At 51.3% G+C, this 22,610-nt stretch overlaps 2 protein-coding genes across 3 annotated transcripts; one reads left to right on the top strand and one right to left on the bottom strand.

The window, feature by feature from the left end:
- Positions 1–517: 517 nt before the first annotated feature.
- Tmem38a (transmembrane protein 38A) lies at positions 518–16,284 on the top strand. 2 transcript variants are annotated; one of them, XM_041674524.1, is made up of 6 exons: positions 525–742; positions 8,780–8,936; positions 9,083–9,267; positions 10,752–10,839; positions 13,904–14,021; positions 15,012–16,284. In XM_041674524.1, exons 1-6 carry the CDS (start codon positions 619–621, stop codon positions 15,234–15,236), a joined length of 897 nt encoding a protein of 298 aa, XP_041530458.1. In that variant the 5' UTR covers positions 525–618; the 3' UTR covers positions 15,237–16,284. The 2 variants fall into 2 exon arrangements, with proteins under 2 accessions (XP_041530459.1, XP_041530458.1); XM_041674525.1 differs by lacking the exons at positions 13,904–14,021; positions 15,012–16,284 and adding an exon at positions 13,106–13,232 and having other exon boundaries at positions 518–742.
- Positions 16,285–17,663: 1,379 nt separating this feature from the next.
- LOC121462873 (60S ribosomal protein L7a) lies at positions 17,664–18,480 on the bottom strand. Its single transcript, XM_041674840.1, has one exon. It carries the CDS (start codon positions 18,462–18,464, stop codon positions 17,664–17,666), a length of 801 nt encoding a protein of 266 aa, XP_041530774.1. The 5' UTR covers positions 18,465–18,480.
- Positions 18,481–22,610: the final 4,130 nt, after the last annotated feature.

Raw genomic sequence — 22,610 nt, 5'->3', positions numbered from 1 at the left:
GAACAGGATGGGTGGAGGTTCTGACCTATGGGATCTAATGGGTCCCTACCTCAGTGTACCCTATGGGACACCAGGGTCTGGGCTGGAGTCCACAGAGGAGTTCTGTGGAGCCTCTTGAGACAAGATTCTCACTGAACAAACTAAATAGGACATGAGGGTTTGGGTTGAAGGCGCCTTGTGGGAGGCGGAGTCCTGACTTGCACATCCACGTGAAGAGACGGGCTCCTCAAGAATAAAACATGAAATTCTTGGCTGAGGTCCGCCGAGGCGGGGATCTGATCGGCGGGCATCTTGGGGATAACAGGGGTCGGGATTAGGCTAGTTCCACGGAGGAGAGACAGGGTCCTAACAGCTGCACAAGGACCGGAGTCCCGCTCGAGTGGGCTGGATGCAGGGGACAGACCGGCGGGCTGCGCAGCAGAACCGTGTTCTGGCCGCTCTGCGGCCCTGCGCCTTGCGCTGAGTGGCGCAGGCGGCCCCATCGCCCCTCCTCTCCCGGGGGCCGGGCCGGGGGCGGTGCCTGGCAGCGCTGAGGGCTCAGTGGCGGGGGCGCAGTCGCCTGGGCGGCGGGCGGCGGGACGCACCGGGTCAGGGGCCGGAGAGGTACCCGCCAACGCCATGGACCTGATATCAGCGCTGAGCCTGGGAGAGCTAGCGCTCAGCTTTTCACGGGTGCCGCTCTTCCCGGTCTTCGACCTTAGTTACTTCATCGTCTCCATCATTTACCTGAAGTATGAGCCAGGTGAGTAGGGGCTCCCAGGAGAGAGGTTGTCCATCTTTTGATGATGGAGGCGCGGAGGAGGCAGAACTGATCCTGGGACTGGATAGGAAGGAGGCAGAGTGCTCCCACGCGCGCGCAGGTGGAGGAGGTAACCCCGGGGATGGAGGAGCTGTGCAAAGCGGGCTGCAGATGGGTAGAACGGAAGGAGAGGCGAGCGCTTGCTTACTGTAGGGAGGACAGGTGCTATGGGGTTTGGGTGGGGTTGGGGTTGGAAAAAAGGCTAGGAGTCGGGTTAGACGAGGCTTCGTGAACTTGAACTTGGGCAAGGGGCATTGATGGTGGCGAAGGTTGCAAGCAAGAGTTGGCTTTGCCCGGGCGAGGTCAGATGTTCTGGACGTCGGCTGCCATGACCTCCCTTCACGCCCTTGGAATGACTGCCGAGTGACTATATAAGGACTGACCATGCTGGGGGCTGCGATCAAGTTCAGGGAAAGTGACACCGGTGTCCCCTCTGTACCGCATCTCTTGGCATCCTCTTCTCCTCCCTTCCCGTTTGTCGGTTGGGCCAGCTCTGGCCTGGGATTCTTCCCACTTAGGGAGCTGAAGCGGTTCCAGGATAGGGCAACTTTAGGTCAGGCTGCTCTCAAGAGTCACGGAAGGATAGACCCTACTTCTTTGATTTAAAAAACCAATTAATTACTTTTATTTATTTGTGTGTTTTGGACATGTGTGGAGGTCAGAGGACAATTTGCAGAAGTTGTTTTTCTTCGGTCATCACGTGGGCCTCCCGATGGAACTCTGGTGGTCAGACTTGTGGATGGGCTCCTTTAGCAGCAGAGCTAGCTCCTCTCTCCCACCCCTCCTCCACCCACTCTGTTTAATGAGGGCAAATGTAGCTCACTCTGTTAATGCCAGAACTCAGGACCTAGAGGCAGGGAATAGCAAAGCTAGCTCCAGGACAGCCAGGGCTGCACAGTGCGTTCTTGGCCAATTTGACTACAGACCGTCTCAAAAATAAATAAACAGACAGCGCCTCCCTGGAGTGTTCTATTTTTACACAAGTTCAGCAGAAGCACTTGTGTCCTGTTCAGCTCCCGTAGCTTTAGTTATTCTACGGAACCTGCAAGTTTGAGGGTCAGGATAGTTTCCTTCCAGGAAAGTGTAGGACCCTTTGAGGGCGCATATGTAAATCAGTTCTTTCTGAGGTGACAAAAATAGCCTGCAATGTTTACTTAAATATGGGGACCTTCAAGATGGCCCACAAAATGGAAGGGGAAAAAATTTAAAAAGGTGTTCCTGTTAGCTTCGCATGCATCGTTCTCCAGCACTTTCTTGGATGAATTTGTACACGTGTCCGAACAAGCATAAATACATGCTCTTATGCAAAGGGGCTGGAGGCTTGTGAGGCATCCGGCTTGTGTTTTTCTTCCCTTTGCACAAACAAGAGTCTGTGTCTCCAAAAGCTGCTCTGGGTAGCCTTGGCTTTGCAAGGCAAAGTTCTCACTTGTGCTTTCGTTTGGAGAAACTGGGTTTCCCATCAGGGGAATAATTCCTGGTGGCTTCTGCCGAACCCAGCATGCCCCAAGGTCCACCAGGAGGAGACAGGAGCCCCCAGAATGGGCTTAGTAAAAAGTGTGCTGAAAATGGGGGAGGGATTCAGCATTGTTATTTTCAACTCTTTTCATGTTTTTATTGTGTGTGTGTGGGGGGGGGGTGAGTGTGCCGGGATGTGCATGCGGAGGGCAGAGGACAATGTGGCGCAGCTGTCCTTCTTTCGGTGTGGATATGGGCGTGAGCCCAAGGCTTGGCAGTGAGTATCTTTGCCCAAAGTGCCATTCACTGCCCCCTTTATTTGTATTTTAAAATCTTTTCAGTTATCATCATCATCATTATTAACTCATGTGTGTATACATGTGTGCCACAGAGGTCATGGAGGTCAGACGACAGCTTTGTGGAGGGATCAGAGGTCATGGAGGGGTCAGACGACAGCTTTGTGGAATCAGCTCTCGTCTGACATTTTTACATGGGTTCTGGGGATCACACTCAGGTGGTCACTGGGTAGCAAGTGCTGTTACCTCTGAGCCCTCTTGCCAACCCCTATTTAATAAAACAAAACTAGGGCTGCATGCCTTTAATTCCAGCACTTGAGAAGCAGAGACAGTTGGATCTCAAGATCTCTGGAGTTCAAGGCCAGCCTGATCTACAGAGAGAGTTCCAGGACAATCAAGACTACATAGAAAACCCTATCTCGAGAAAAACAAAACAAGACAAAACACCAAAAAAAACCAAACAAAACAGGGTTCACTGCATAGCCCAGCCTGGACTCAAACTCAACGATCCTCTTTCTTCAGCCTTTCCTGTGCTCGAATTCTAGATGAGATCCATGTCCATTCTTGTCTGAATATTTCTGCAGGGGTTTCACAGTAAACCATCTGTGCCGCAAGTGTAGGTAGGAGTTAGAATGTTCCAGAAGGTTTGGGATTTATTCCCGAGAACTTCATTAGTTTCTTAACCTTACCTGCACAGCAGATTTCTAGGGTCTTTTAAAAGTCCATTTCCACCCAGAGTTTGTGGTACACACTTTTAACGCCAGCACTTGGGAGGCAGAGGCAGGTGGATCTCTGAGTCTGAGGCCAGACACTGTAAAATCAGCCTCAACCTAGTGCAGTGCCCACCTATTATCCCACCACTCAAGAAGCAGAAGCAGAAAGGTGACAAGTTCAAAGCCTTAGCCAGATCCTGTCTCAAAATAAAATTGTATTAATTTTTTTAAATTATGTATGTAGGTCAAAGGGCAATGTAGGTTTCAGGTCTCTCCTTTGACCACATGGGTCCCAGGGATTGAACTCAGGTCATGAGACCTGGTGGCAAGTATTACCTGCTAAACCATCTTGCTGGCTCTCAGGGGGAAAATATCTATGTGTGTGTGTGTTTTGTTTTCATTTTTGAGAAAGGGTTTCTCTGTGTAGCCCTGGATATCCTGGAACTCACTCTGTAGGCCAGGCTGACATCAAATTCACAGATCCGCCTGCTTCTGCCTCTTAAGTGCTGGGATTAAAGGCGTGTGCCACCACAGCCTGGCAAGATTAATTTTCATTTATTTGTGTGTACTCAGCAAGAGGGACAGCCTAGAACCCCCCAGTGTGGGGCTGCAGCCTAGAACCCCCCAGTGTGGGGCTGCAGCCTAGAACCCCCCAGTGTGGGGCTGCAGCCTAGAACCCCCCAGTGTGGGGCTGCAGCCTAGAACCTCCCGTGTGGTGCTGCAGCCTAGAATCCCCCCCCCCCCCGCGTGGGGCTGGGGTGGGGCTTGTTGGTAGAGCTCTTGCTGAGTGTGCAGAAGACCGTGGATTCCATCCCCAGACTCTAAAACCCAGACTGGTTTAATCAGAATACCTGCATGCTTGCATTTGAAGCCCATCCCCACCCATGTTTGCTGCATATCTGCCTGGAATAACTCCTTCAATATTTGGGGAACAGGATGTCGAGGGTCGAAGTAAACTAATATGTAGTGAGCCCGCAAGTCCCAAGGGACTGAGACTCATACCCAGGTCCCTGTGACTCCCAGAATAACAGATTAGGCTGCAAGAACTGTTCTTTTCACCCTTCCCTTAGGAAATCAAGGTGGTTGATGAGCTGCCAGGCAACACATACCTGTTATTTCGGCAAACAAGACTGACCCAAAGAACCTTAGTGTAGGCCAGCCTGGGCTTTTTCTCAGCCAAAGATGGTGGCACATGCCTGTAATTCTAGCACTCAGGCAGAAGCAAGTGTATCTCTAGATTTTAGACCAGGCTGGTGTGTACAGTGAGTTCCAGGACAGCCAGAGATCATGTCTTCACTGCCCCCCCCCCCCACCAAACAATAAAATAAAAAAGATGGTGAAGTATTCAGGAGGCAGAGATCGGGTCCTCAGGACAAGCTGGCTCCATATGTGCAGACACACATGTGCACAAAGCCCCTGCATATGCATCGTGTCGTCCCCCCATTCAAACATACATGCTCGACACACACACACACACATACACATGAAACAAAAGGAACAGGTGAGGGCTTCTGAGGTGGGACCAGTCTGCTTACACTAACTCAACAGTCAAACTGGCCCCCATGCCTCCATTTCCCCTTGCCTGTCTGTGACTTGGGCTCATTGGCAAATTGACCCCATTGCCCTGTTGTCTACAGGCATGTAGTCCAGTGATATGGAGATCTGGATTTTGGGTGTCTGGGAAATCAGTAAGAATTGGTTCTATGCACTTGGAAGGCTCTAGAAGAACGTGGGGACTGGTGTTTTCTGGGTCAGGCTTTCCAGAGAGTTCTTTTGCAAGAAAACTCAGAGTGTTTAGAGATGCAGGACACTGAACCGAACCAAAACTGCCCAAGAGAGCTTGTTCCAAATACCACTCAAGGGGATGGTTTCTAGAAGGGAGGAACTAAAATAAGTCAGGGCTGCTTGTTAAAGTGAGAACTCAACCCCAGCCGCTATGCTGTGTGTTCCCCCACCACATCCAACCTGCAGCGGAGGGAACCCAAGGCTGGGTGCCTGTTAGGAAAGTACCTCACCAACCGAGCTGTGTCGTTGGTACCAGTCTAAGCTGGTTTTATGTAGCCCAGGCTGGACTAAACTTGCTCAACAGCTAAAAAGGACCTTGAACTCTTGATTCTACTGCCTGCATCTCCCAAGTTCTGGGACTACAGACATGCCCAACAATAACAGACTTCATTGTTCTTTTAGGCCTCACTATGTAGCCCAGGCCGGCCTCAAACTCATGATCATCTTGAGTCCTGCGTGTTGTGATTCCAGCCACCACGCCTGGTTCCTGTGTGATGGCGATGGAATCCAGGGCTTCAGGCATACTAGACCAGTCCTCTGCTCCCTGAGCTACAGCACCAATTAATAGACAAGTTTATTTTTTAAGCTGAAAAATACAAAGCTTTGGGGCTTCGGTTGTGGCTCCTGAGCTATGCTGTTCTAAGTCTGTGCAAGGAATAGCACCAAAAAACCATAAAGAGGGCAATTTTTACATCTCCCGCAGGCCTCCCCAACCACTAATCTTAAGGACCAGGAGACACTGGGGATTCTAGGCAAGGCTCCACCCCCGAGCCACACCCCTAGCCTCTCACTGGGGGATTCTAGGCAGAGGTGCTACTGCTGGGCTATTCCTTGAGCTCACAGTGGGTGGATTTATCTGGTGTGTGAAATTTCCACCCCCCAGATATTTCAATCTCATGCTAGGTCCCAGAATATCTCTGGCATAATTGCTAAGGGCTAAGCAGTTTCTTTTTGTCCTGGTAGGCGATCTTTGATAGAGCCAGGGAGCCTAGGCTTCTCCAGGTTCTAAGTGACTGAACCTGACATCTCAGCAGTGGGGAGGTTGAGGCAGGAGGCTGGCAAATTAACGGCTAGCCTGTATTAGAGTGAAATACCATATCAAAATGAATAAAGAGGGCTGGAGCAATGGCTCAGCAGATAGGGCTGCTCTTGCAAAGGATCTAGGGTCCCTCGCAACCACCTGTGATCCAGCTCCAAGGGATCTGACGCCCTCTTCAGGCCTCAACAGGTACTTATTCACAGGATCCACAGACACATGTACATGCAAGCATTTATACACATAAAATAAATCTTTTCAAAATAAATAAAGATAATGAGTTGAATCATTATATCTCGAAGGCTATATGAGCTCATCCCTCTGCCTTTTGACAACCAAAGAGACAGGCTGGCTGGAGACTGGTGGCAGACACTTGCTCAGGGCTACATAGGCCTGAGTAGCAGAGTGAGGGGGTCAAGACTTTACATAGGAGGTGCTTAGGAAGCAAAGCCTGTTAGCCCCTCCCCTTCAGCTGTCTCTAGGATGGTCCCAAAGGGCACAAGAAACACCCTGGAATAAGACTGCCCCTGGCAGCTATTTTTAGAAGCACATGCAAGTGTCTTTTCTGCAGGGCAGGAGGGAGGGCTTCAGTAGCCTTGACCCTGTGGACTCACCAGCTGCTCTGGGATTAGTTCTCAGGGGAAGCAGTACTTTAAATAGATGCAGGAAGGGGTGTTCTTTCCCCTCCCCTCTCCCTCCTCTTCTGTCCCCTTTCCTCTCTCTCTCCTCCCCTCCTTTTTTTTTTTGAGATTGTAAGTATATACCAGGGTACTTGACAAGGCTGGTTATGCTTCTGTGTGTTCCTGAGTACATGCATGCACGTGTGTGTGCGGGAGTTGGCTCATTCTTCCCACCATATGTATTCCATAATCCATCTTGGTGGGTGAGCTGTCCCCACTGAGCCTCCTCCTCGCCAGCTTCTGGGTCTCATGATTTCGAAGGATCTGAATTCCTGTCCTCACGGTCTCACAGCCGCTCACCTGCCCTGGCTGTTCTCTGCGGCCATTAGTAAAAGATGGCGTCATTTACCTTGTTTTGTCCACACTGGGTGGAGTTTCTTAAAGGTTGCATTTATGTTTTGAAGTGATTTTGTTTGTTTGAAATGATTTATTTATTATATCTGTGTATGTGTTTGTGCGTGTGTGGAGAGCACGTGTAGACTCGGTGACATCTGGGGAAGTTGGTTCTCTCTACCGTGGGGTTCTGGGGATTGAACTCATCAGACTCGGAGGTGGTCGGCCTAGACAGGACCGTCTTGCTGGCTCATTTCCACTGTGATAACAATACACAGATGTCTTTGCTGACAAAGAGAAAAGAGGTTCAGGGGCTGAGGCTATGGCTCAGTGGGAAGCCCTGGGTTCCATCCCCGGCACTGAAGGTTGGCTTGGCTCAGTTTGAAGCCTGAAAGTTTAGAAGGGAGACTCCCTGTTTGGCCTTGTGGGAAATCACAGGGCAGTAGACACTCAGGGGAAAGGCAGAGGTGGCAGAGGCCAGCAGGGCCACCCTGGCCAGGTTGCTTTTTTTTTTCCCCCCTTTGAGACAGGGTCTCGTGTACCCCAGGCTAGTCTAGAATGTCCCCTGTAGCGAGGGATAACCTTAAATTTAAGATTCTTGCCAGGCAGTGGTGGCACACACACCTTTAATTCCAGTACTCAGGAGGCAGAAGCAGGCAGATCTCTGTGAGTTCGAGGCCAACCTGGTCTACAAAAGCTAGTTCCAGGACAGGCTCCAAAGCTACAGAGAAACTCTGTCTCGAAAACAAACAAACAAACAAACAAAATACCCTTAAGATTCTCCTGTTTCCCTTCCTGTGTGCTGGGATTACAGGCCTGCATCAACCACACTGACTTTATACGGTGCTATGGGTGGAACCCAGGACTCCAGCGTGCTACCCACTGATCCCCAGCCCAGCTATGCCTCTGAAACCACCACATTCTCCCAGGATGTATCTCCAGCAGGCTAGCCTTGGTATCCCAGACCTAATTCCATACCCTACACCCAATTCTTAAAGGATCCTCACCTCTAAGCCCAACACCTTGGGGACCACTTTCCCAATCCATGACCCTTGGGGGTCTGATCGCCTTCTCCACCAAATGAAACTGGTCAGAAAAGGAGGGACTCTCCAGTATAAGCTGTTACACCAGGGGACACCCAATGGTGGCTCAAGGGTGTGGCTTTATGAGATGGGGATGATGTTAACTTAAGAATAGAGCCTGAGTTTACTTATTTGAGACAGGGTTTCTCTGTGTAGCCCTGGCTGCCCTAGAATTTACTCTATAGACCAGGCTGACCTTGAACTCACAGATCTGCCTAAGTCGTGGACCACCATGCTAGGCTGCTTTTATTTCTTGTGTGTGCGGGGCGAGTCAGGTCTCCCCCATGCAGGTCCTGGGATGGAACACAGCTCATCAGGTTTGGTGGCAAGTGCCTTTACCAGCTCAGTGGGCCCTGATGAAATTAAATGAGTTTTTCCTATAAATGCCTCACCCCATCTGAGACTTCAGATGGCTTCCTCAGTAGGTACTGGCTAATCGCCACTGCCTCTTCCCTACCTTGGTGGTAGAACTCACGCTCAGCTTGCAGCTGGTTTCACAGGGGAAGCCCTGGGTTTAATCTCCAGCACCCAGAGGGCTAAAAGGGCAGCCTGCCTGCAGGTGTTGTCATGCTCCTGTAGTCACTCTTCCATGCCTTGCAGGAGCTGTGGAACTGTCCCGTCGCCACCCGGTGGCGTCCTGGCTGTGCGCCATGCTGCACTGTTTTGGGAGTTACATCCTGGCTGACTTGCTTCTCGGGGAGCCCATCATTGACTACTTCAGCAACAGCTCCAGCATCCTGCTGGCCTCTGCTGTGTGGTAAGCACCTGGAGGCCCTGGAAAGGCTGAGCCTGGGGTCAGGGAGGAGGGAGGTTAAAGGAGCAAGGACCCCAGTCGCCAGATGCTCCCCAGGATCTCCTGCTGGGCTATCCTTCCTCCTGACCCCAGGTCTTCTGTCCTCAAAGGTACTTGATTTTCTTCTGTCCCTTGGACCTCTTCTACAAGTGCGTCTGCTTCCTGCCCGTGAAACTCATCTTCGTGGCCATGAAGGAGGTGGTGAGGGTTCGGAAGATTGCCGTGGGCATCCACCATGCACACCACCACTACCACCATGGGTGGTTCATCATGATTGCCACTGGCTGGGTCAAAGGTAAACAGAACTATGACAAGGAAGATAAAAAATCCCCACAGGGGTCCCGTGAGACAGTCCAGTGAGGTGGTCAGTGAGATGGTCCAGTGAGACGGCCCAGGGAGACGGTCCAGTGAGAGACAGTCCAGTGAGGCGGTCCAGTGAGATGGTCCATTGAGACAGTCCAGTGAGGCGGTCCAGTGAGATGGTCCAGTGAGAGACAGTCCAGTGAGGCGGTCCAGTGAGATGGTCCAGTGAGATGGTCCAGTGAGGCGGTCCAGTGAGATGGTCCAGTGAGATGGTCCAGTGAGGTGGTCCAGTGAGACGGCCCAGGGAGACGATCCAGTGAGATGGTCCAGTGAGACAGTCCAGTGAGATGGTCCAGGGAGACAGTCCAGTGAGATGGTTCAGTGAACCCAGGGAGACGATCCAGTGAGATAGTCCACGGAGACGGTTTAGTGGTAAAGAGCTTGCAGCAAAAGCCTGTTGGCCTGTTTGATTCCTAAACCCACGCAGGAGAGAACTGACTCCCACAGGTTGTTCACAGCTCACCACATGGGCTCCGTGGCCCATGCACCTTCACACACCATGTGCAGTAACAATGAAGTTAATAATAATAGGGGCAGCAAGATGGCTTAGGGGAAGAGTGCTTAGTCCCCAGAACCCACACAGTGGAAGGATAGAACCAGCTCCTGAGAGTCGCCCTAGTCCTCTGACCTCCACACCTGTGTTACAGTTTGCTCATGTACATGGACACACTCCCCACTACCCCAAAAAGTATAAGTAATATGTAACTTCTTTTTCAGACAGAGTCTCTCTTTGTAGCCCTGGCTGGCTTGGAGCTCATTATGTAGACCAGGCTGGCCTTGAACTCACAGAGATTCTCCTGCCTCTGCCTCCCGAGAGCTGGCTGAAGGTGTGCGCCACCACACCTAGATAAATGTAATAAAACAACTGTAGGGGCTGGCAGGAAGGCTCGGTAGGTAACTGATTCCTGCCAAACAAGGTAAGCTCAAGCCTTGGATCCCACAGAAGGGAAGGAGAGAACTCACTTCATGGTTGTCCTCTGACCTCTGCATTACAGCTGTGGCATGCTGACACCCATACACAAAATTAACAAATAAATAATAAAATCATAAAAAGAAATTATTAATTTTTTTTCAGTAAGTGAGATCACAGCAGTTAGCTGGGCGTAAGGGTGGGCTCCTGTCATCCCAGCATTTGTGATGATGAACCAGGGAGGACTAGGCCTGGGCACAGGGAGGTCAAGACAGTCCCTTGTGGCTGGGGACACATCCAATTGCTTCTTGCTGGTTTGCCCCGACTGTGCCGTACGAACCTGGGTAAGGCTTTGCTGTGAGCCTCATTTCCCCAGCTGTCAGGGATGGTCTTCTCCAGACTCAGAGACCCCTCATGAAGAGAAGGCCCTTTGTGTCCTTGGGAACTGAGGCTAGGAGAAACGGGGCGTGCGGTGGCAAGCTAGTTCAGTGGTGCCCTCCCCACAGGCTCTGGTGTTGCCCTCCTGTCCAACCTGGAACAGCTGCTTCGAGGAGTCTGGAAACCAGAGACCAATGAAATCCTGCACATGTCCTTGTAAGTACCCCCTGTGGCCTCTGCCCCTCCTCCCCTGGAGACACTGCTGGGGTAAGGACAGGAAGACTTTCTGCAGAGGTGATATTTGACTGGGGTTTTGAAGAGTGAGTAGGGGTTTTCTGGCTACAAAAGACTCCCCACCCAGAGCCTAGCATCACTGCTAATTGTCAGGTTAGAAAAGGTGCATGGCCAGGGTGCAGAACATGAGTGGAAGGAAGGAAATGGAGTGGGATGGAGACTGGACAGGCAGACAGACAGACCATGTGGTGTGGAGGGCCGAGGGAATGACCCTTGCAGGACCAGTGCGTTGGGCCTGACACATCCTACTTCTCTTTATTCCTTTGTGTGTTTTTTTTTCATTTTCCTGTGTGTCTGTGTGGTGTGCACGTGTGGAGCACATGAGTGCGTGTGTGATGTGTGTGTGCAGACCTTGGGTTGTTCTGTGTGTCTGTGTGGAGCACATGAGTGCGTGTGTAATGTGTGTGTGCAGACCTTGGGTTGTTCTGTGTGTCTGTGTGGAGCACATGAGTGCGTGTATGATGTGTGTGTGCAGACCTTGGGTTGTTCTGGGATCATCAGTTACTTTCCCACCGTATCTGAGGCAGGGTCTCTCAGTCAAACCCCAAGTCCCTGATATGCCCAGGCTCACTACAGCATGGAGCCATCTCCCCAACCTCCAGTTGTTTAGTGCTGGGGAGGGTAGCCTGAAGGTCACCTCTCCCCGACATGTGACCTTTACTCACTGTCCAGGGGTTTGACTGTCACATCTGCCTCCTTAGCCTTTTGTATGGTGACCTCGGCTTCTAGCAGCTGCTGAGCAGATGTGACCCCCTGCACCCAAACCCCATAGCCACCAAGGTCACACTCTCTACACCTAGCTCAGGTGCTCAGCTGGCTTCTTCACGTCCAGTCCCAGACGGTGCCCCAATGGGGCACCCGCATTCTGCAGGGTCTTTACCCCCAACTGACCTAATCTAGATAATCTTGTGCCAAGAGATTTGCCTCTGGGTTGGTTTTTGTTTTGTTTTTCAAGACAGGGTTTCTCTGGGTAGCCCTGGCTGTCCTGAAACTTGCTCTGTAGACCAGACTGGCCTCGAACTCAGAGATTCTCCTGCCTCGATGCCTCCTGAGTGCAGGATTAAAGGCGTGCACCACCACCACCATTGGGCTCCAGGTTGATTTGTCAAACTGAAAGATTCAACATTACCAATCCAGGAATGGCAGTGTGCTCCTTTAATCCCAGTACTCGAGAGGCAGAGGCAGGGGATCTCTATGAGTTCCAGCCAGCCAGAACTACACAGTGAGAACCTGTCCTGAAATGAAAGGGAAGATTCCCCATTATCAGGGTCTGTCACCATCTATACATCCGCAGTCAAGAGATGCTGGTAAACACTGGCTGGAGCCATGGCTCAGCAGTTAAGAGCACAGGCTGCTCTTCCAGGGGACCCGGGTTTGATTCCCTGCACCCACATGGCAGCTCACAGGCATCCGTAACCACATTCATGGGGAATCAGATGCTCTCTTCTGGCCTCCACAGGCCCTGCATACATATGGTTCATAGACACGCATGCAGACAAAATACCCATAAACATTAAATTAAATAAGTAAGACTTTAAAAAAGAGAAAGATTTTGGGTTCAAGAACTTGCATTGGTTTCTCTAGGGTTCACATTTATAGACAGCCAGGCGCAGCAGCACACCCGTCACTCCGTGCTGGTGTAAGAAGCCAGGTGCAGCAGCACACCTGTTGCCCGGTGCTGGTGTAAGAAGCCAGGTGCAGCAGCACACCTGTTGCCCGGTGCTGGTGTAAGAAGCCAGGTGCAGCAGCACACCTGTTGCCCGGTGCTGGTGTAAGAAGCCAGGTGCAGCAGCACACCTGTTGCCCGGTGCTGGTGTAAGAAGCCAGGTGCAGCAGCACACCTGTTGCCCGGTGCTGGTGTAAGAAGCCAGGTGCAGCAGCACACCTGTTGCCCGGTGCTGGTGTAAGAAGCCAGGTGCAAGCACACCCGTCACCCCCATGCTGGTGTCTTAGCTGTTCTACAGTTCCTGGCACATGACCAAGTCATTCATTGGAGCTTAGGTTCCAGAAGACTGAGTCTGTCGTGGTGGGAGACCTGAGTAAGCAGGGGCGTGGCAGCAGGAGCGGGGAGCTCAGGGCTCACATCTTGAACCACAAGCAAGAAACTGAGGTGGCTAAGGCCCTTAGCTCTCAAAGCTAGCCCCAGCACTTCTTCAACAAGGCTACACTTCCTCAACCTCCCCAACAGCTCCAGCACCGGAGACCAGAATGGGTACATTCTCGTTCAGATTACAGCTGGGAATGCAGAGACACTGCCAGCCCACCTAGCAAAACTGGTAGACTCCAGGTTGGGTGAGTGAGAGACTTTGCCTCAAAAATAAGGTGCTAGGCCTGCGAGACAGCTCAGTGGGTGAAGGAGCTTGCAGCCGAGCCTGATGAATTCAGTCCCCAGACCCTACATGGTGGAAGGAGAAACCAGCTCCCTAAAATTGCTTACATGGGTGAGAGACAGAGAGATGCTGGGGTGGGAGCAGAGGAATGCCATGGGTGAGGAGGGGCAATAACTCAGCTCTAGGTGAAAGTACAGATCTTTCCGTCAAAAACGGTGGCCCTCACTTCATAATAAGAGCCTTGGAGACCCAGGAGAGAGAATCCTTTTATTTTACAACCTTGGGAAGTCAGGAGTCATCATAGGGAAAAGGCTAAGATGGCTGTCACCCTGGTTTGGTCACAGACCTTTTCTGTTTCCCTACTGTGTGTCACTACCCCATGAATTCCTCACTAGCTGAGTTCTTCCCCCTAGCATAGTTTCAGCCCCAAATTCCCCAACCTCAATGGGCCTGACCCCCCCCCAAGCTGTCTCATACATGAGCTCAGACCATAACCCCCCAACCCAACATAAACTAAAATGCTCCCTGGTAAGCAGGCCCCAGCCGCCAGCCAGGAAGACGGGTCCAGTGCCTCCTGGCCAGCTGTGACTCTGCTGGGCTTTTAGTGAAGCCTGAACTGAGAATGGAGCATAGTGACCCATGTCTTACACCCCCAGCCCCACCAAAGCCAGCCTGTACGGAGCCATTCTGTTCACCCTGCAGCAGACACGCTGGCTCCCCGTGTCCAAGGCCAGCCTCATCTTCATCTTCACCATGTTCATGGTGTCATGTAAGGTAAGTCCCTGGGATGGGACACTCGCAAGAATTTCATCGGGAGGTTGAGGGATGAGGGTTGAGGAAGAGAATGGGCATTGCAGGTGGGATGGAGGTGCTGCTCCCCTGTATGAGAGACCCCGGGGACAGGAAGCTGAAAGCCACCGTGATGGAAGCAGAAGGAACTTGGGCATTCCCTGTCTTTCTGCCGAGAATGCTGCCCCTAGCTCCCCAAGCGTAGAAGATCCTGCCTAGGGATGGTCCAGCCCTGGAGAGGAGTGAAGCCCTGGAAAGGGAGTGAGTCCTGCTGTGGAGGGGGCAAGAGGATCAACATGAGTTTGAGGCCAGACTGGGCTATGTAGTGGGTTCCAGACCAGCGAGGGTTACCTAGTGACATTCTGCCTCAAAAAATCAGAACAAACCCCCTGGGCCCTGTGGCAGGGAAAAGGGAGGGCCCAGGATCAGGAACTCAAGGTCATGTTCAGCTACACAGTAAGTTAGGGACCTGCCTGGGCTATATAAGACCCTGCCTCAAAATACAACACAAACTAAAAGCAAGCAAGCAAAGACAAGCAAGTGGGGAAAGAGGTTGAAGAGAGAGGATGGAAGGGTGTGAGGGAAGACAGGAGGGAGAGAGAATGATGCTCAGAGCTCTTGAGTGTGGTGGCATGGGGGTCTGGGGGTGGGGAACTGTGAGGGACTCTTCCCAGCTTCAGATGGTTGACACCTATGTTCCCACATGAGCGAAGGCAATGCCTGTCTCTTATGTTCAGACTTGGCTGTATAATGAACAGGATGCTAGCCTGAGCTACATGGTACCCTAACTCAACACCAGCAACAAAATTAGCACCCAAGTGTAGGTGTTGGGAGGGTGACAACTGGTTGCAGCATCCCTGGAAGTTGGGGCTTACAAGCTTGGAGGTGTGGGAAGCCAGAGGGCTATGGCAGGCCCACTCCCCCTCACTGCTCCTTTGTCCGCCCCCTCCCTTGTGTTTCTTGGGCTCCCTTTAGGTGTTCCTGACGGCCACGCACTCCCACAGTTCTCCATTTGATGTCCTGGAGGGCTACATCTGCCCGGTGTTGTTTGGGGCAGCTTGGGGAAGTGACCATCACCATGACAACCATGGAGCACCACATAGCGGAGGCTTGGGCACCCAGCACACAGGCCTGCCTGCCAAGGCCAGGGAGGAGCTGAGTGAAGGCTCCAGGAAGAAGAAGACCAAGAAGGCGGATTAAGGAGCAGCCCCAGGCATCCACAGGATGTTGGGGAGAAGGGTGTGGACTCAGGGAACCTCAGAACTTAGGGGCATACAGAACTCAAGAGCTCCCCTCCACCAGCCTCTACTTCCCTCTCCGCGGTTTGGAGCCATCCGCTGCTCGCAGGGCTGATGCAGGGCTGAGATGCGAGGGTACAGGAGTTGGGTAGGAGTGAGAAGCCCTGCTTTCTGCTAGACCCCCTCATGACGTCACAGCCTGGGATCACACCATCTTCACAGTGCCAGCTGCGGAAGCCCTGGCCAGTCGACTCTTGGTTTTCTTTCTTTGTTCTTTCAAAATATATCTTGTAACCAAAAGCCACGTGGAGCCTCAGTTAGCCAAGTTTTAAGGACATGCTGGGGTGCCCCGTTCTTTCCAGCCAGGACTTCCCTGTGACTCCTTCTGGGCATCTCGGGGCAATTACCTCCTCTGAGCCTCCTGCTTCCTCTCAGTAGCGTGGAGATCCCAGGTCTTCCTGTGTCCAGAGGGTAGAGAATGTCAAGTTTCCTAAGCAGCATCCTGGGCCAGGGAGCCTGCGTGAAGGATGGCACCGTGTGCTTTGTACGTTAGGCCTAGGATGTTTGTGTTTGGGCTCAGAAGGTCTCACAAGTTACTCCACTGAGCAGACAGACCCAGGGCTAACCACAGGCAAAAGGAAGGGAGCCACCTTCATGCGGGGCAGAATGCCCAAGAGCTAACAGCCTTGCACACTCATAACTCATAACACAGCAGGTGTTCCTCATGCCAGTCAGCATCGTTCATTCATTCAGTCATTCAACAAACATGGGTCCACACCTACTCCGTGTGCAGTGTGGTGCTGCTGCTGGGGCGGAGTGGGCCTTGGACAGGGCAAGGGCATCTGGGGGAGGTGAGAGTGGGGCACGGCTGGGCTTGGGCTTCTGGAAGCACCCCGTGTTGCCTTTTTGCAAGAAAGCATCTCCTCATACCTGAGCCTGGAAGCTCCTGGGTTTCCCCATCCTGGTGTCGATCAAAGCTCAGTGTGAGTCATCAGACAATAAATGTGTGAGTGAATCAAGCGCTTCTGCTTTATTCGACCTCAAAATGTAGGAATGCCGTGGGGTCTGTTCTTAGGGACGCTGGGGCCTCCGGGACAGGAGGAAGACCTGAAGCCTGCCATGCAGGGTCAGACACGTCCGTCTTCTTCAAGACACTGGAAAGGTTCACAGTACGTAGGAAGCTGAGGCAGGAGGATGACCACTTCTAAGCCAGCCTGAATTACCAGAGTAACACCAAAAAGAAAGGAAAAACGCAGGACAGACGGGGAAGGTGTGGAGATGGGGAGGCAGGGAGGGAGCATTGCCAGTTAGCACTGTAGCTTTCAGGAGTTGCCCAAAGGGGCCTGGTGGTCCTGGCCGCCCCGTCTTCACCCTGCCTTTTCACAGGAGCTGAAATGCGGAGGCAGGAAGAGTCCTCGGCTCTTGGCAGCACACCCCAGGCATGGGAGCCAGGTGGGTTTGTGCTTTACGGAGCTAGAGCCTTTCCCTGTTCCTGCTTTTTCATTTGCCTAGGAGTTTACCTAGGATGGCAGAACCTGTGTATAAACCGTGGAGGCTCTGATCTCGGCTGGACTCAGAGCAGCTGAGGGGATTTCAGGGGAGCCGCCTGCTGCCCTCCACCCCAAGGCGCGGGGATCTCATATTCTGACTGGACAGACAGGATGGAAATAAAGAGCCTCCCAACCTATTTTGGGAAGAAGGTGTGATAGCCTCTGGCTGGCTTGTGGTCAGGGATCCTTGCCAGGCCCAGCTGCTTTGGTGTCCATGAACAGATGCCGGGACTCTGACAGCCGGATCTTAAATTCAGGTTAATTATAGGATTCAAGCTTGGTAGGATCTGTTGTCTGATACCAAGAACAGGGTTCTTCATGTCATTTAAAAATTCTATTTAATAGTCCTTGAGGAATAGCTTAATGGTAGAGACCCTGTCTAGAATCCCCCAGTGAGGAGCTGGGGTGGGCTCAGGGGTGGAGCCCCTGCCTAGGATCCCCAGTGAGGGGCTGGGGCGGGGCTCAGAGTAGAGCCCTTGTCTAGGATACACAAGGCCCTGGGCTCCGTCTACACCACCATACACACACTGAAAGATATAAGATATACATTCATACTGTGGAGCACAGTGACAAACTGATTTGTTGGTTTTGTTTGTTTGTTGTTTGTTTTGTTTTGTTTTGCTTTTTTCGAGACGGGGTTTCTCTGTGTTTTTGGAGCCTGTCCTGGAACTAGCTCTTGTAGATCAGGGTGGTCTCGAACTCACAGAGATCTGCCTGCCTCTGCCTCCCAAGTGCTGGGATTAAAGGCCTGTGCCACCACCGCCCGGCTGTTGTTTGTTTTTTTTTTTTTTTTTTTTTTGGAAGTTTTATATTTATGTACAGAAAACTCAGCAGTACATTTAACCCAGTTTAGTGGCGAGTTCTTTGGCCTTTGCCTTTTCCAGCTTGGCAATTCGAGCCACAGATTTAGGACCCAGGACGTTGCCTCCCCAGTGGCGGCGGATCTCATCATATCTGTCGTTGTAATTGGTCCTAATAGCTTCCACCAGCTTGGCCAGAGCACCCTTGTCTTCCGAGTTAACCTGTGTGAAGGCAACAGTGGTGCATGTCTTCCTATGGACCAGCCGCCCCAGCCTGGCCTTTCCCTTGATGATGCAGTAGGGGACCCCCATCTTGCGACACAGAGCAGGCAGGAAGACCACCAGCTCAATGGGGTCTACGTCGTGGGCAATCACCACCAGCTGAGCCTTCTTGTTCTCTACCAAAGTGGTGACTGTATTGACGCCCGCTCGAAGGACAGGTGGTCTCTTAGTCGGGACATCCCCTTTGCCGGCAGCTTTCTTCTCAGCACGGGCCAGCAGCCTCTGCTTCTTTTCCTGCTTGGTCTCTGGCCTGTACTTGTGGGCAAGCTTAAGCAACTGGGTAGCTGTTTGCCGGTCCAGGGCTTGGGTGAACTGGTTAATGGCTGGAGGAACTTTGAGCCGCTTATAGAGGATGGCCCTCTGCCGCTGCAGCCTAATGTAGCGGGGCCATTTGACGAAGCGCGTGAGATCTCTCTTGGGCTGGATGTCCTGCCCAATGCCGAAGTTCTTAGGCCTCTTCTCAAACAAAGGATTCACCACCTTCTTCGCCTCCTGCTTCTTCACGACGGCGGGGGCCGGGGCCACCTTCTTCCCCTTGGCCTTCTTTCCCTTGGGCATCTTGCCGGGCTGGAGAAGAGAGCCTGTTGTTTGTTTTGAAACAGGGTTTCTCTGTGTAGCTCTGGTTGTCCTGGAGGTCACTCTGTAGACCAGGCTAGCCCTGAGCTCACTAAAATCCACCTGCCGCTGCCTCCCAAGTGTACTGGGATAAAAGGCGTGCACCACCATGCTCAGCCTCCGGTTTTTATTTTTTAAGCAGTGCCTCACTGTGTCCCTGGCTAACCTGGAACTCTGTGTAGACTAGGCTGGCCCCGTGTGTAGGTCCTACACTCACAAACACTCACAATCTCGGACGGAATCCTGGACCCTGCTCATGCTCAGCTAGTGTCCTGCTGCAGAGCCCCGCCCTCTCACATTCTCTGCCTCTCGTTCTACTTTCTCTGTTTCATCTGTTTTCCCTTATGTCTAGCGATATCCTAGGAGCCTATAGTATTTCCCCCACCACCACCATCCTCTTTCACTTTGCAGAATGTCCTCCAAGTTCATCTGATTTTTACTTTAGATGGGTCTCATTGTAGCCCTGCCGCTGCCTCTAAGGGCTGGTACTGTAGGTGTGCATTCCGTTTCTCTCTCTCTTTTTTTTTTAATATTATTTATTTATTATGTATACAATATTCTGTTGGTGTGTATGCCTGCAGGCCAAAAGAGGGCACCAGACCCCATTACTGATGGTTGTGAGCCACCATGTGGTTGCTGGGAATTGAACTCAGGACCTTTGGAAGAGCAGGCAATGCTCTTAACCTCTGAGCCATCTCTCCAGTCCCCCATTCCGTTTCTCTTTAAAGACGAGCAAGGAACACCAGAGGACTTAGCTGGGCACCAGCCCAGCACATGCTGGCCCCTCTCCAGGTCCCCTGGCCTCCTTCCAGCAGCCACCGCATGCGTGGGCAGACCGCGTTTACAGTGTGGGATTTCTCTGCTGGCGTCCGCCTGGGGCGGCTGGGAAAAGTCCCAGCTCAATTAGCAAAGGAAACCAACATCTAATTGAGCTGGCAGAAGACAGCAGAGAGGTCAGAGGTCAAACATAGGCTCCTGGCAGGCGTCATTGTTTTACTCAGAACTGGTTGGGAACCCGGTGAGCTCCTAGGCAAATGGAAATGCTGCACCAAGGAAAGGCTCCCGTGCCTCGGGTGTCGCCTGCCAAGCATAAGGGCCACTGAGCATTGATACCCCAGATACCATCCCAGAGCAGACTCAGCGTGTACGTGGAGCCCAGGTTCTTTCTTCGCCTTCTTAACAAACACGGCTTCTCACTGTGTCTTTAAAGTTTTATTGGTGTGTGTGACCCCTGACTATTTGTACCGCATCTGTAGCTGCTCTTGGTTGTCACATCGGGATTAAGACATTTCAATCTCCTCAACAGTTGGAAGTATAGATTTTTTTTTTTTTTTTGGTCCTTTCTAGAAAAGAGTTGGTAACTCCTAGACTGGCTGGCTGGCTGGTGTGTATGTGTGTGTGGAGAGAGAGAGAGACAGACAACTAGCCATACCTACTCCAGTACTAAAGAATCTGATGCCCTCTTCTGGTCTCCTCAGGTACTGTGTGCATATGGAGCACAGATGCATGCAGGCAAAATAAAATAAAAATAAGTACCCAGGCACACGCCTTTAATCCCAGCACTCGAGAGGCAGAGACAGACAGATCTTTGTGAGTTTGAGGCCGGCCTGATCTATAGAGCGAGTGCCAGGAGAGGCTCAAAGCTGCACAGAGAAACCCTGTCTCGAAAAAACAAACAACAACAACAAAAAAGAAAAATAAATAAATAAATCCTGATATCATTTTTTTCTGAGACAGGATTTCTCTGTATAACAGTCTTGACTGTCCTGCAACTTGCTTTGTATACCATTCTGGCCTGGAATTTACAGAGATCTGCCTGATGAGTGCTGGGATTAAAGACATACGCCACTATCGCTCTGTAGACCAGGCTGGCCTCGAACTCACAGAGATCCGCCTGTCTCTGCCTCCTGAGTGCTGGGATTAAAGGCGTGTGCCACTACCTGGCTCCCCTTTTCTTCCTTAGGAAAAAAAATAAATTTGCTTGGTGGTGGTGGTGCACACCTTTAATCCCAGTACTAGGGAGGCAGACAGAGACAGGTGGATGTCTGTGAGTTCTAGGCCAGCCTGGTCTACAAAGGGAGTTCCAGGACAGTCAGGGCTATGCAGAGAAACCCTGTCTCAAATATATATATGTGTGTGTGTGTGTGTGTGTGTGTGTGTGTGTGTGTGTGTGTGTGCATATGGTGTTTTGTCCACGTGTGTCTGTTTACCATGTGCATGCCATGCCATCAGAGGCCAGAAGAGGGCAATGGATCCTCTGGAACTGGAATACAGATGGTTGTGAAACTCTACATAGGTGCTGGAAACTGAACCAAGGCCCTCTGCAAGAGAAGCTAGTGTGTTCTTAATCTCTGAGCCACCTTTTTTCTTTTCTTTTCTTTTCTTTCCTTCCTTTCTTTTATTCTTTCTTTTCTCTTTCTCTCTTTCTCTTTTTTTTCTCTTCTTGGCTTCTTGGGGATAGAACCTAGGGACTCACAGAGGATGAGTGGGTGTATTACACACCCGCACCCCTCCTCTCTTCCTGCTTTTAGTTTAGATGAAGGGCCTTGTTAACTAACCCAAACAGGTTTTGACTTCTTTAAAGTTTTTTAGTTTTTTAGTTTAAAAAGTTGTATGTGTGTTTATGGGGTACATAGCATATATGTGCCTGTGTCTGCAGGGGCAGAGGAAGAGATGAGCGTCCTTTATCACTTTTTGTCATTCCCACAACACAGTACCCAGGAGCCTGAAGCCAGGCTGCCAAGCCAGCACTTGTCAGGGACCCCACACAGCCCTGGGGTTGCACGTGAATGGGACCATGACCAACTTTTTTAAAAAGTTGGATCCAAGCTTATTTTATCTTTTATGTGAAAGGAAAAAAGAAAATAAATGCCTATAAAATTATTCTAGGCGATTCTCTAATGAAACTTGAGTACTGACTGCAATGGTTTAAGTAAAATGCTGCAGGTCCCCGAGCGGCGGCAGGCAGCAGGCAGCAGGGCAGCGGGTCCCGAGACCACAGCAGGCTACAAAGGCAGCTGGATCCTAGGCAGCGAGCCCCCGAGTGGCCCATGGGCCACGAGGATCAGTGGGGTCCTAGGCAGGAAGCTACATGGCAGGTGAGAGACAGAGACAGATGGGCACGCCATGCAGAGTGAAGTTGGAAATTTAGTGAGTTATGGAAGGGAAGGGGAGAAGGGGGAAGAGCAGAGAGAGAGGGGCAGAGAGAGAGAAACGGAGAGGGGGAAGGGGAGAAGTGGGGAGAAAATAGAGATAGAAGCTGCGTCTTTGAGGGAGAGACAGAAAGGGAAGGGACTCAGGCTGGAAGCTGAAGACCAGCTGGGGGAGTGGGCGTGGCTTGTCTCTTAAAGGGACAGAACAGACCATTACAGTCCCATCTCTTTTTTATAATAAACAGGCGGGAGGTTAGGTACCACAGGTAAAGGAATTGGGGCGGTGGATTCTCAAGACTGCTTCCAACTTGTTTGTGCGTGTCATCTTGGGGGAGAACCTGAGAAAGCTGGGTGCTGGTCACATCCTGGTGTAGCTGGTCTCTTTGTTCCTTCCAGTGTTTGTGTTATGGAAATATCTGGTGTCTCTTACAGCTGCTTAAGGTATTGACAGAACAGAGAACAAAGTTAAGTTTAGGGGGAAAAAATTTAGGACCAGGGAATTGAGAAGGGTGTATCTGACCTGTATAAGGTGGATCCTTCAATTTGGCTCCCTGGAACTCACAAGAATTCTGTGGGTTTGTGAAAACAGAAGTTTTAGACAGCAGCAGAATGATTGTGACAGATGTCTTTGCTCAATGAAAAGTATTTTTAAGACTATGGAAGGCAGCGTGAGAGAGAAATTTCATCGTGTGTATTTGTCCTCACTCTTTTATAACTTGCAGGTACATGTCTTAATAACTTGTATTTTTCTGAAATTTCTTTGGTGAGGTTGTCCATTTAAACTGACAAAACCTCTCAGCTGTCAAACTGCATCAGAGATCTTTGAGAAGGATAAAATTTTACTTGAGTTGTTGATTTAAAAGCGACAGGGAACTTACTTGGTTGGCACCTAGGCTACTCCTCAGGGTCCTCCATGGTTGCTGAGGGTCTTATTTGC

This window comes from Microtus oregoni, unplaced genomic scaffold, assembly GCF_018167655.1.
Source record: "Microtus oregoni isolate MIOR12 unplaced genomic scaffold, Mior012 000025F_ref0000491, whole genome shotgun sequence".
NCBI lineage: Eukaryota > Metazoa > Chordata > Mammalia > Rodentia > Cricetidae > Microtus > Microtus oregoni.
Note: the sequence above shows the minus strand (reverse complement) of the source record. Positions and strands in the feature narration are given on the sequence as shown.

Bases quoted from the DNA above. Each gene is read 5' to 3' on its own strand.
- Tmem38a (XM_041674524.1), top strand. From the start codon at position 619: ATGGACCTGATATCAGCGCTGAGCCTGGGAGAGCTAGCGCTCAGCTTT. The intron at 10,840-13,903 runs GTAAGTACCCCC...TTACACCCCCAG, and splicing joins GAAATCCTGCACATGTCCTT to CCCCACCAAAGCCAGCCTGT. The intron at 14,022-15,011 runs GTAAGTCCCTGG...GGCTCCCTTTAG, and splicing joins TGTTCATGGTGTCATGTAAG to GTGTTCCTGACGGCCACGCA.
- LOC121462873 (XM_041674840.1), bottom strand. From the start codon at position 18,464: ATGCCCAAGGGAAAGAAGGCCAAGGGGAAGAAGGTGGCCCCGGCCCCC.